At 47.3% G+C, this 12,490-nt stretch overlaps 1 protein-coding gene across 1 annotated transcript; it reads right to left on the minus strand.

Annotated features, from left to right (window-relative positions):
* Positions 1-288: 288 nt before the first annotated feature.
* Positions 289-2,055, minus strand: Ppp1r3g (protein phosphatase 1 regulatory subunit 3G). Its single transcript, XM_028763267.1, has one exon. The coding sequence runs from the start codon at positions 1,918-1,920 to the stop codon at positions 889-891; it is 1,032 nt and encodes a 343-aa protein (XP_028619100.1). The 5' UTR covers positions 1,921-2,055; the 3' UTR covers positions 289-888.
* Positions 2,056-12,490: the final 10,435 nt, after the last annotated feature.

A 12,490-nucleotide genomic window follows, 5' to 3' on the forward strand; every position in this document is an offset into this window, starting at 1 on the left:
CAAAAGGGTTTGGGACGGATGTGATGGGCTCTTGCAACTCACAGCCAAGGCCTGTGGCATTTTAATTCGTCCAACATTTTGCTATGGCAAGGGACAGAACGCCTTTTAAAAAACATTTTGAAGATCATTTTTTCCAGTGTGGGGAATTTGGACTAATCCACATCAAGAGAAAATGTATTAATACTGTTGTTTCATAATTGTCACACTGCCGTGTCATCAGCCGAGCATTCCCATGATTGCCCATGGCCCAAACCCTCGGAAGGTAAAACATGAAGCACAGACAGGACATATGTTCACGCAGTCTTTACTTTCTTAAAAGACATTTGTATCCAATCACGGAAGAAAATAGCATCGCATCTGGGCAGGGGTTTCCAGAGCCCAGTTAAAAGGACAAGCTGACCCGCATCTGCCTAGCCTTCTGAGAATCAAGCCTGGCTGTGAAGATTCCACGTGTGAAGGCCTTCCTCTCCCACGTGGAGGTGGGCTGCCTTGTCCTTTCCCTGCAGGTTTTCATCAAGCTGTAAGTCTCAAGTTAGAAACAAATCCCCAGGGTCACACACAGATCCTGGCTCGGGATTCCAAAGCCTTTTTCTTGGAGACAGCCTTTGCCTGGGAAACGAGGGCTTTCCTTATTTTGATGCAGGCTGGGTATTCTAGGAGGCGAGTAGAAAGGTCAGTGGAAGCGACGAGAAGACTGGGGGTCAGAACACTGCCAGTGCTTGCTGATGCGTGGATCTGCGCTCAGAGTGTATCGTTTAACATTTTGCTCCTATCGCTCCAAGCTCTGTTAATGCTAAATCCGCGTCGCTCAGCTAAGGATCCCCAGGGAGCCCTTGCTGGAACTTAGCTTGCTGGTCAGCCTCTCTCCAAGTCCCGAAGTTCCCGGGCTCAGAGCGGGTCTGTGGAGCACACATAGCGCAGGGTGTAGTTGGCCCCCTCGTTGTTGTCCCAGTATTCGCCCTGCTCACAGCGGTAGCAGACGGCAAAATGAATAGCGATGCCGCACGCGTCAGCATCCTCCCCTTCTTTGGGCTGCAGACCCGGGGGCAGGCACAGCGAGAAGCAGAAACGCTCGGTGCCCGGCTCCTCCTCATCATCCTCAGCCCCTGGTCCAGAGTCCCCCGACCTCACGGGAGGCAGGGACTCCAGTGACTCCGGGTGCAGTTCGGCCGGCACGTCCAGAAAAGTGCGCCACTCGGTAAAAGTGTAGCGCACCACCACTGCCCTGGGTCCGGGGCAGCTGATCACCCGGCCCGAGCCGGTCACCTCGGCGCGGGGCGGCTGGGAGCACTGAACACGCTCCAGGCACACTCGCTGTCGTCGCAGACGCTCCTCCGCAGCGCCCAACCCCGGGAGCTGAAAGAGGGGTCGGAGCCCCGCACCCGGCACCAAGAGGGGCGCGGACACCTTTGCCACTGCCAACAGCCCCCCGAGTTGCTGCAGGTCCTCAGAGCGCAGCGGGAAGCTGTGGAGACGGGAGAGCACGGCGGGTGGCACCTGCGGCTCCTCGGTCTCGCTGAAGTGCTTCACGCTGGCCAGGCTCAGTCCCAGGGAGTCGGCGAACTGCACGCGCTTCTTACACTTGGAACAACAGTCCCCAGCCGGCTCGTCACCCTCTGAGCTGGGCTGCCCCGCCTGCTGCCTCTGCTGCAGGAACTTGGCCGCCTGCAGGATGGGGTCTGCGGGCAAAGAGAAGGAGCGCACACGAGAGCGCCGGTATTCCTGTAGCTCCTCCTGTTCCGGGAGAGCTGCTTCTTTCTGCGGCGACAGGGGCCTGTCCTGGAGCTGAGCGTCAGGGATCGGGGTCTCAGAGATGCCACTCTCGACGCAAAGGACCTCGTCTTCCGCGGATGGCAGGCCTCCGGAAGATGTAGAGCTGGAAGCCTCGGATCTTTGTAGCTGCTCTCCCGAGGGCTCCATGACAGTATCCGATCCTGCCCCGGGATTCGTCCTGCGGGAAACGCGGAGACTCCTGTGGAAACTTTATCTACTCCCGCACCAAAAGGAGCTCATAGTACCGGCTAGGCTCGCCTACCCTGACAGAAAGCGAATTCAGCCTGGAGCCTCCAGCTTTTAGCTGCGGCTGCCCGGAACGGAGAAAGAGGAGGATGCTGGCCTGGGGCTAGATCCCAGGGGGAGGGCCAGGGCGGGGAGGCGCGGCTGCCAGAACACCTGAGAGCTAGGACTGTCGTGGAAACTAAGACTTTCTGAAGGTCGTAGGCTAGCTGATAGCTTTGATCCACCCCGCGGCGGTGCTGCGCGTCTGTATCACCTCTGGGGCGGCTCTCAACTTTCAGAGACTAGAGTGTAGACAAAGTTTTCTAGCCAGTGAAGTTACTCTTCCGGAGGAGGGTGGTCGCCCAGCGGAGACATCCTGACTGTCACTAGCCTGTCGTTAAGGCTAGCAATCGACCCTTCGGAGCGAGGTGCATCCCTTACCTTTCATCCTGTATTCCCCCAAACCTCAGAAATCCCGGGTCGCGTCTGCGTAGTTGCCCCCTCAGTGGTTCTAAAAGCTGGGAGGCCGAGGTGGACCGCTGATGTGCTTGAGCCGGGGACAGAGCAGGGACCCACAGGGAGCTAACAAGCAGCCAGACCCGAGCAGCCAGAGGCCATTCGCGCCTTGCTGTAGAGCACGTCAAAGTCCTCCCCGCCTTGACCCGCCCGCAAAGAAGAGGGCTGGCACTTCCTTTCATGGCTAGGCGCCTTCCCTCAAACTTCAAGGCATCCCTCTTGCCCTGGCCTGCGACTGTGGAGTCTCCTCCAGACCGTCTAAGTCTCAGGCCTTGTGGGGTTTGCGTGTCAAAACCCAATTGCTAGAAGATAGAACATCTCACTATATCCTGGCACTGGACACTTCCTAAGGCGTTGCATTGTGCCTTTGCCTTCGGGCTAATTTTGCCCTGATCAGGCTTCAACTGATAACTTCATCACCAAACGCCACGCCCACCTCTCATCTCCCCCAACCCCATATCTGATTCAGGGTGTCCTAGGCAGCTCCGAAAGGATTTCTAACAGGGAGATGCTGAGGACAGGCTCTGGGAACCACCATTTAGGAATGACTAACTGCCTGGCCGTGGCTGTGTGTATACTTACTTAAATAAAAACTTGAGTGTTCTAGAAACTCTGATCCACAAATCAAGAAACAAAAAGCAAAGCTATCTTACCCAGGCTTTTAAACTGAGGTTTAATCCCTGAGCACGAGTCCTCAATAGCTACTAATTTTTAGTAGCTATTGAGGACTCACAGGTTGCCAATCCCTCCCCAAGGCTGAGGGCCCCTCCCATGTGATCTTATACGCATAAAGCCCCAACACTCCTACTCCCTACGTAGCACTCAATGGCTGGGAAAGTCTGTTCAGGGCCCAGAGCTGGGCTAAGGTCAAGTTTGACCCAGGAACTTGGGAAATTATTTTTATGGCCAAAGACCCTGAGCTAGAGAGGTATTTTGAGAAACAAGTCCCATGGTCCCTTGGCTGGGACTTCCTAATCATTTAGTGTCCAGTACAGAACTCCATAACTACATACTAACTTGGGCCTGGGGCTCACGAGAAGATCCAGATCCACCACTTCCAGCATCCTCAAAGTCTACAGCACAGGACACTTTTTAAAATATGTAAATAAATATTGATATATTGAGGCACTAAGTACAATGTTCACAAACTCGTTTGTTTGTTTGTTTTTTCAAGATAGGGTTTCTCTTGTATAGGGCTGGCTATCTTAGAATTCACTCTGTAGACCAGGCTGGCCCCAAACTCCCACAGATCTGCTTGCCTCTGCCTCCCAAGCACTGAGATTAAAGGTTTACACCACCTCTGCCCTGAAGACTAGTTTAAAAATGGACTAGGAACTTCAAAGAGATTTTGAGGTTGGAGTGACTTGTCCCCTCACTTGGACAGATTCTCACACCAAACAGTGCCTTGTCAAATGCCAGTGTTTTGATTCCCAGGTGAATATCCAACAGTTCCACTCTGACACTGTTCTACCTGAGGCTGGCATCAGAGCCACAAGTTAAAGGCTGAAAAACTCACCCTAAACCAGATGCAAATATGCAAATAAGATGTTCAGGCTACCCACACTATTTGGTCAACTGAAAAATGCAGATGTTCTGGTGGGGTGTGGCAGTTGGTAATTCATTAGAATGACTTACAGAATTCAAGAAACTCCTGAATAATGGTTGGCTTATTGTGTACGACACAACTAGGAAGAGACAAACAGAAGAGGCACAAGGCAGAGTCCATGCAAAAGGTGGAATGTGCCACGATCCTTGTGCACGGTTTAGAACTCAGGCTCCAGCCTCACTCCCCTGTGAAAGGAAGTTGGCTTCCATTCACTGGTTCTTTCTGGTAGCCAGCTAGTCTGGCTGCCTAGGTGTGGTGGTTTGAATAAACTTGGCCCAGGGAGTGGCACGATTAGGAGGTTTGGCCTTGTTGGAGTGGGTGTGGCCTTGTGGAAGAAGTATGTCACTGTGGGGGTGGGAAATGAGACCCTCCTTCTAACCATGTGGGAGCCAGTCTTCTCCTAGTGGCCTTCAGATGAAGATGTAGAACTCTCAGCTCCTCCTGCACCATGCCTGCCTGCACACTGCCATGTTCTCACCTTGATGATAATGGACTGAACCTCTGAACTTGTATACCAGCCCCAATTAAATGTTATAAGAGTTGCTTGGTCATGGTGTCTGTTCACAGCAGTAAAACCCTAACTAAGACACTAGGGCTCCCAGTTTAAGTAGCCTTGTTAGCCACTCAGGTATTACCAAAAGGAGCTTTTTATAATATAAAAATACTACATATATTTGATTATAACAAAATAACAAATGCGTAATCAATGACCAATTCCCCTTCACTTAGAGCTGAATCCTAGGAGGTCCATACCAGCCACTAGGGACAAAAATGTACCTGCTACAGAACCAGGATTCTGCCCTGGTGCAGGATGTTGGTCACTAAAATGATGAGTTTTGCAAAATAGAGTGTATTCATAGTTTGGCTGGGTCTCAAATCCACATCGCAAAGGACAGGATGGAGCGTAGTAATGGATATACAGAGTGATTTAAGATTTGAGGAAAGGTGTCTGGAGATGATGCAATACACTGCTGATCCTCACAGAACACATACATGTTCAGAAAATGAGGTATCAGCCTGATCCGACAATGCTGACTTTGGTCCTGTGATATCAAGAAATGGTCCATCAAACGAGCACACGTAACAAGAGTGAGACAACTTTCTATCTCCTGAAAAATAACCCTAGGCAACCATTATCATCAGGACCCACACATCAGGGGTGTTATCTACAGCAAAGCCGGTGGGAGACTGGTATGTTGCTTAGATACCTGGCCCTCCAAATGTTGTGCTTTTTGAAGTCAACTAAAAGTGAGTCAAGGGCTTCATACTACCCTACATCTACAGCTCAGGAAGTCTGGTCTAAGCTTTGAGCAACTCTGATAAGCAGAAGCAGAAGGAGGGACCTGCGGAGCAAATGGGGATGAGCAGGGTCTACAGGCTGCTCCCCAGAAACCAGGGAAAGACCTTAGGAGCAGAGGCAGGAAGCACCTCGCTCAGCCATCATGGGGATCTGGGGATACTCTAGAGGGCACAGTCTGACTTCCACTGTACATCTGTCCTCTGGCAGAGCTGGTGGGACATAAGACATTTCCCTCAGGCATCCTCTCTGGGACAGGGACAGGGACAGGGACAGGGACAGGTGGCTCCCAGTCTTTAAACAGATGGTCTCTGACATAGAAGATGGTTCAGCTCTTGGTTCTTCTAGATCATGACGATGTGAAAGTTACACACTTTCAGTAGAAACAGTAGTTCCAATTTTGATTTTGGATATTTCCAAAGATTGTTAGGAGAAACAACAGACACCGGGTATAGACCACACTGCTGCACTACAGCGGCCTGCTGGTGAGCTGTAGTCAATGTGTTTTCCACTTAGGATATTTTCAGCATAGGGTGGATGTACTGGGACCAAACCCCACTGTAAACTGGGGAGTAGCTTCGGTTTAATGGTGATACAACCCACAAAGTAGCTTTTTGAAAACCTAGGCCATTTGTCAAGTCTACAGGTATGTGCTTAGACCAACCACAAACATCATGTGGCCACATGTCTCAGCTGCTAAAGTATTTACTCCCAGGCTTTCAGATTCCTAGTTTTTTGTTTTGTTTTGTTTTTGTTGTTGTTTTTTAATCATTGTTGCTGTTGTTTTGTAGGGGCCAGGGAGTGCTTGCTACGTAGTCAGCCTGGCCTCAAACCTGTGATCCTTCTGCCTCTTCTTAAAAGGCTGGAGCTGGGTTGGTCTGATCCCCAAGTCTGCAGCCTGGGAAGTCTCAGATGGTGCAAGGAAAGTCAGTAGAAAAAGCAAATTCCCCTTTTTTATTAAAAATTAAAATGACAAGAGAAAGTTACAATACCACACTGTTGCTGAATCCATGGCTGACATCCTCAAACCAAACCACCAAATGCTTCAGCCAGGTCACAGGGCACACTTGTGCAACCTGGGACAGTTCGGATGCTCACCTGGTTCCGCTGCCTCACAACAAAAGTTCTGAGTGAGTAAACCCAGCTCTGGCCTGACTTGGTCAAGTGTCATATCGAACCTTAGAGCTGCCAAAGTCAGACTGCAGGCCTATTATGTCAGATATTTCACAACCTGTTCTGCTCTTCCAAACTGAGAGGGTTCGTGGAGGACAGAGGCCAATGTGACCAATAGCAGCAGGCTTAAAGGGACCTCAACCTAGAGAACTGCAGGGCTCACTCCCACTATGTCTTTAAGCAGCATTAGTCCTTTTAATTTATGTGACAAGATACAAAAGAGCTCAGTCTAAAGAGTCAAAACAAGGAGGAGGTGGCTGACACACTCACGAGTGTTCTTTGTTAAAGTGGTACAGGAGAAATCTGGCCCTGTGGATAAAGAACTTGCTGGGAAAGTTCAGGGTCCCCAGAGCACAGGTAAAAGCCTGGAAGGTGTGACTGCTGTTATAACCCCAGCAGATAGAGGATCCAAGCTGGCTAGACAGTATAGCTGCAATCTGTGAAACTTGGGTTCAGAGAAAGGCCTTATTTCCACTTATAAGGTGAAACTGGGGGTGTGGTGGCCCATGTCTTTAACACCAGCACTCAGAAGGCAGAGGCAGAAGATCTCTCTAAGCTTGAGATAAGCCTTGTCTACATGAGTGAGTATTAGGACAGCCAGACTTGCATGATAAACTCTGTCTCAAAAAAGGAAATCTCTATATCTGTCTACTTGCTAAAGATCAACTGAGGAAGATGCCCAATGTCAACTTTGGGCCTCCACACGCATGTGGACACACATGCACCCATACACCTCTGAACATGCATACACCACACACATTCACAGCAGGCATATAAGCCCCCAAGCCCATCACTTCTCTGGGCCTCCATTTCTTAGATATGCAGGCCTCTGTGCACACATGAACATATTCATATTAAATAAAATCCCCTTTCCTGGCTTGAGGCCCAGCATCCACATGGCAGCTCACAATAGCTTAGAAGTCCAGTCTCAGGAATCCAATGTTCCCTTCTTCTATACCCAGGCACCAGGTACATATGTGGTACACAGACATACATGCAGGTAGAACACCTATACATAAAATAAATGTCTCTCTGTTCATTAACCTGTCTTTTGTAAATTTAATTCTCAGACTGATCATGGCTCCCAAGGCAGTAAAATCTTCCCTGTCTTACGCTAGCTGTAATATGTCAAAGTATTTTTGTCTTCTTTTGTTTTGTTTTTTGTTTGCTTGCTTGCTTGTTTTTGAAGTAGGGTCCCTCTACATAGCCCTGGATGTCCTTGAACTCACAGAAATCCACCAGCCTCTGCCTCCCTGAATGTGGAGGTTAAAGGTATGTGCCACCATGCCCAGAAAGTATTATTGTTGGTTGGTTGATTTTTTCTTTTGGTTTGGTTTGGGTTTTAGTTTTGAGACAGGGGTCTCTCTACATATCCCTGGCTGTCCTAGAATGCACTATGTAGACCAGGCTGGACTCATAATAACAGGAAAAACATATTAATAGCAGGAATCTTTCCTTAAATGTAATCTTCTTGGCCTTTCCTAGAGAAGCAAATCTATCTATAACTTAAACAGTCCATAGTGGAACCATCTCAGGAAGATCACCTGCTAGTTTTTAGCTTCTCCTTGATGGCTCCTGGCAATCATCACTGTCACTACCCCCACTGTCACCATAGTCACCACTGACACCATCCCCACTGTCACCATCACTGCTGCCACCATCATCACCACTGTCACAAAAAACTTTGCACATAATAGGTGCTCACTCAATCAGAGTTGATCGAGTAGTTCCCCTCCCCCTCACCTCTGTGACCCTCTGTGTCAAACTCCTCTTTCCAGTGTGGTTAAATAACAGCCACGGGCTCTGAACACCTGAGAATGGAAACAAGACAAGAATGCAGGGCGACAAAACAGAGCCTAGAAGTCATGGGACATCTGGATCAGAAACATAAACAGGTATTTTGACGTGTGTTTTCCCTAGCTGATCACACCTCTGTACTCCAAAGTTTGCGCTTGCCTGTAATCAATAGTCGCACACTCTGAAGCTAGGACACAGTAAACAGTGGCACTCGTACTGTTTATGGTCCCAGGGCTGTCCCCTTCCTGCCCCAGATGTTTCTGCACTTTTGCTACTGTGAGAACCTTTCATCGTATTTACCTTTCTCAGCTCTCTGGGGACCATGTTTTCATCATAGTCCAAAACAGACCAGAGCAGCTGCTTTGCCCTCCCATGATGTGAGAGTGCAAAGACCATAGTACTGTACAGAAAGCATCCAGCACAAGCAGATGCCGCAGTCCCTCACTCAGAATAGTGGGCCCAAGCCTAAAATAGACCTGAGTGTGGGCTCGTGCCTAGCTGTCTGAAGGAAAATGTCAAGCCTCCTCTAACCATCTGTTTCCCATCCCACACTCAGCTTTGTGGCAAGTGCAGTGTGTTCTTGCAAGGTTTGAACCAAGTGTAAGTCCAATGGTCACTGAAATCTTCCCATATCCAAGTATCAACAAGTTAGTTCTCACAAGATGTAAATCCACTCATATTATATTCATACTCAATGTATATTGATATTTAGTCATTTTATTTTTTACTGTTGTAGTGATTAGATTTTCTCAACACAAATTGCTACCAACTTCTGGGAGATCTATTTTGATGCTGTGTGTATCAGTTAAACCTTTCCCTGCATTCCCTGCCCCTTCTAATGGGCTCTCTTCCTTATCCCAGAGAGCTCCAGTTTCTGCTTTCATTTCACATGTATCCCATTACCTACTATTTCTCCTTACTCCCCTAAGAACTGAACAGATATAATATTATATAGGCATGTGTCTTAGTTAGGGTTTCTGTTGCAATAATGAGAAATTGTGATCCCTGCAAATTCAGTAAAACACAGCAAACAGAGCAAAAGAAAAACATTCAATTGGGTCTGACTTACAATTCAGACCTTTAGTCCATTATTGTCAGGTAGGGAAACATGGCAGTGTGCAGGCAGACATACTGATGAACTAGCTGAAAGTTCTACATCCAGATCAGCAGGCAGCAGGAAGAAAGAGTGGCACTGGGCCTTGTGTGAGCATCTGAAATCAAATCCAACAAGGCCACGCCTACTATAACAAAGCCACACCTACTATAACAAGGCCACACCTCCTAATAGTGCCACTCCCTGTGGGCTTATGGAGAACATTTACATTCAAACCACCACAGTTTGAAAATGTCATAATGAATTGATTACTTTCTATAAAAAAAAGATATATGCCCATAACAGTGTTTATCATGACAATATTTTCAATATCCCAGAAACTTGATAATGGATGAATAAAGAAAATGTAGAGGGCATATACAAACATACACATGCATATACACATACCACACACACACCCCTTACATACCATACACCCCACATACCACACACACAGACACACACGCCACACATAAACACACACACCACACATATACACCCCACACATACATGCACATACCACACACATACATCACACACACAACACATAAAACACATACCACATTCATACCACATACAAATAAAACACACACACACCACATAGATGCATATACCACTCATACAAACACACATACCACACACAACAAACATATATGCACACACCACATACATACACACATACACCACACACCACAAACACACACCACACACACACACACACACCACAGATCACATGCACACAAGACCACACATACACACTACAAGCACACCACACACATAACATATACATCACATATTCAAACATACAGACACCACACAGACACACACAAACACACCCTATACACAAAAACACCACACACACACACACCATACACAACAGATATACACACACTGAGATTTAATTTAGCACAAGAAAAGAAGAAAATTATGTCATTTTCAGGAAAATCCATGGAACTGGAGATGAGCGTGTTAAGTGAATCAAGAAGATAACATAACGCAGGTGAATCTGAGCAAACATCACACCCATGAACAAAACACGATGCAGTCACTGTTTGTATGATACGTATGTGCTAATAATAGTAACTTAAAAAGGAGCCGGGCAGTGGTGGCGCATGCCTTTAATCCCAGCACTTGGGAGGCAGAGGCAGGCGGATTTCAGAGTTGGAGGCCAGCCTGCTCTACAGAGTGAGTTCCAGGACAGCCAGGGCTACCCAGAGAAACCCTCTCTCGAAAAACAAGACAAATGAACAAACAAACAAACAAAACACAAAGAAAAGAAAAGGAACATATAATGAGATTTGTCCATTTTCCAAGTATAAACATTTCCACAAAAGCCAAAAATCAAATCTACCAATTTTTCTATGTGATGGCCCTTCTCCTGGAGAGTCCAAAATGATTTTTAGCCCCTGGTAAAATCCTCCAACAATCCTCTAAGGACCTGTGCAATCAGGAGTGTGTAGAAGTAAGAGTGTATAACTCCCCGAGCTGTCACAGAAGACATTGAGGATTCCCATCACTCTCCCTGCTCTCTGGCCTCCAGCCCTCCTGTTGTGAGAGCCACCACCATCATGAACAATGGAAGTGCTCCTGGGAGGGGCTCTGAGCTGTCAGGTGACTGTAGCCCTGACCTACACCTTTGCTGCAACCCCTTGAGAAAACAAGACCGGAACACTTTCATAAAACATTCCCAAATTTCTAGCTCTGAAGAAATAAAACATGACATGTTGGTGTTGTTAAGTCACTACGTTTCAGACCATTTGTTTTTTCAAGCATGTATTTAGTTTATTAATATATTTTTTCAGACCATTTGTTAAAGAACGCTCATATATTGCTAATCTCTACCTAGCCTTTTTTTTTTAATAACTCTGGATCAGATTGGCCTATGAGCATGTCTATAGGAGATTGTCTTTATTGTTAATTGATGTGGGAGGGCTCATCCCACTGTGGGCAGTACCGTTCCCTGAGGGGAAGGTCCTGAGCTACATAAAAAAACTGACTAAGCATGAGCCTAAACAAGCCAGTGTTCCAGGATATTTGACCACACGGTTAACCCTGATATTATGTTATTTACTAAGAAAAAAATTCTGTACCTAGCTGTGATGTGCTTTAGCCTTTAGTACAAACCTTTAATTCTAAACAATGAAGGTGAAGTTAGTTTGTAGAAGGAACCACCCATGTTTGAAAGAGATGTTTAATTGAGGGGCAGACAAAGGGATGAATCAGAGAAAGATTTGACAGAATAGGATATGCTCAACTCTCATAAGAAGAGAAAGGAAAAAGGGCTATTTAAGAGAGCAGTGCAGAGAAAAAAGAGAGGAGAGGCAGTTCTATCAGGACAGTTGTGCAGATAGAAAACAAGCCAGACAATAAGAAGGAGCCAGAAGATTAGAATATATTGCCAAAATTAGTATGAGGCCAAGCAAAGCAATTCAGGAGAGAGGGAGGGGGGGGGAGGGGGAGGGGAAGGGGGAGGGGAAGGGGGAGGGGAAGGGACGGGGACAGGGAGAGGGACAGGGACAGGGACAGGGACAGGGACAGGGACAGGGAGGAGAGAGAGGCCAGCATGAATCAGTCAGCTTGGAGAGGAATTTGAGCTAGAACAGCTGAGTTGAACCAGATAGTCAGAGTTCAGAATGAACAAGAAAGGGTGAGCTTATTCAGCAGTAAATCTCAGAGGCTGAAAGCATTCTAGGCCTAGATTAGATTGTAAGAGACTGGGTTAGTAAGCCTCAGAGACAGCAATTACATCACATCAGGCCAATAAATGTTACCATTACAAGCCAGCAAAGCGGGGTAACCCCGTTTCTACTAAGCTACCCACCTTGAGTTCCTTCTCTGATTTCTAACTTCAATGGCAAACTGTGACCTGGAAGTATAAGCCAAACAAATACTCTCTTCCTGTGTTGATTTTTATCACGGTGTTTTATCACAGCAACAGGGAAGAAACTAGAGCAAAAAGGGACTGTGAGAAGAGAAATGGATGTTCTGAGGAAGAAGGAGGGTGATTGCT

Source organism: Grammomys surdaster, unplaced genomic scaffold (assembly GCF_004785775.1).
Source record: "Grammomys surdaster isolate TR1022 unplaced genomic scaffold, NIH_TR_1.0 137, whole genome shotgun sequence".
Classification (NCBI taxonomy): domain Eukaryota; kingdom Metazoa; phylum Chordata; class Mammalia; order Rodentia; family Muridae; genus Grammomys; species Grammomys surdaster.